The following is a 567-nucleotide window of genomic DNA, read 5'->3' as shown; positions in this document are numbered from 1 at the left end:
CCGGCCTGGCCGATCACCGTGCACGAGAGGGCGGGGGGCCCGGGCCGAGAAGTGGGGCGGGGGGTGGAGGGAAGGGCTGTCTCCATGGCACCCGGCGCGTGGCGGCTTCTGCGGGTTGTGACGTAAGCAGCGGGGTGCCCACCTTCTCACCTGTACCTCCTCGCAGCCTCCCTGGAGTGGGGAACCCCATTGCCTACCCATTTCTCGCCTCTCCTGTCAGATATACTGGAGTTTTCAGGAACTTCTCCTCCATATTCCCTAATGTTAAAGATTGGATCTTTACTCTTTGCTCTATCAGGATGTTTTGATCTTGTCAAGACGTGTTATGAAATAAGTAATAGTCACTATGGGCTTTTAATCCTTTGGCGGGATTAAAAATGAGTTTCCTTGAAAGAGTTTCAACTTTCTCCTTTGTTAACAACATGACCGATACTTAAATACAGTCACAGATGCAGTCTTCCACCACACCTCTGGGTTTGTGTGTGTGTGTTGATAGCTTTAAAGAAAAATGCGGTGGACTCATGGGTCTAGGCATTTTACCAAATTTTTTTTTTTTTTTTTTTTTTT

General features: G+C 48.5%; 1 protein-coding gene across 1 annotated transcript in view; it reads right to left on the bottom strand.

Annotated features, from left to right (window-relative positions):
• The window catches only part of RNF138 (ring finger protein 138), a 35,008-nt gene extending 34,755 nt beyond the window's left edge, over positions 1-253 (bottom strand). Inside the window, exon 1 of the mRNA XM_021709243.1 lies at positions 198-253. Within this exon, the coding sequence (XP_021564918.1) occupies positions 198-253 (56 nt within the window). The remainder of the gene's footprint in view (positions 1-197) is intronic.
• Positions 254-567: the final 314 nt, after the last annotated feature.

Source organism: Carlito syrichta, unplaced genomic scaffold (genome assembly GCF_000164805.1).
Source record: "Carlito syrichta isolate Samal-C Ts95f unplaced genomic scaffold, Tarsius_syrichta-2.0.1 Scaffold169463, whole genome shotgun sequence".
Classification (NCBI taxonomy): Eukaryota; Metazoa; Chordata; class Mammalia; order Primates; family Tarsiidae; genus Carlito; species Carlito syrichta.
This window is presented reverse-complemented; position numbering and strand designations above follow the sequence as displayed.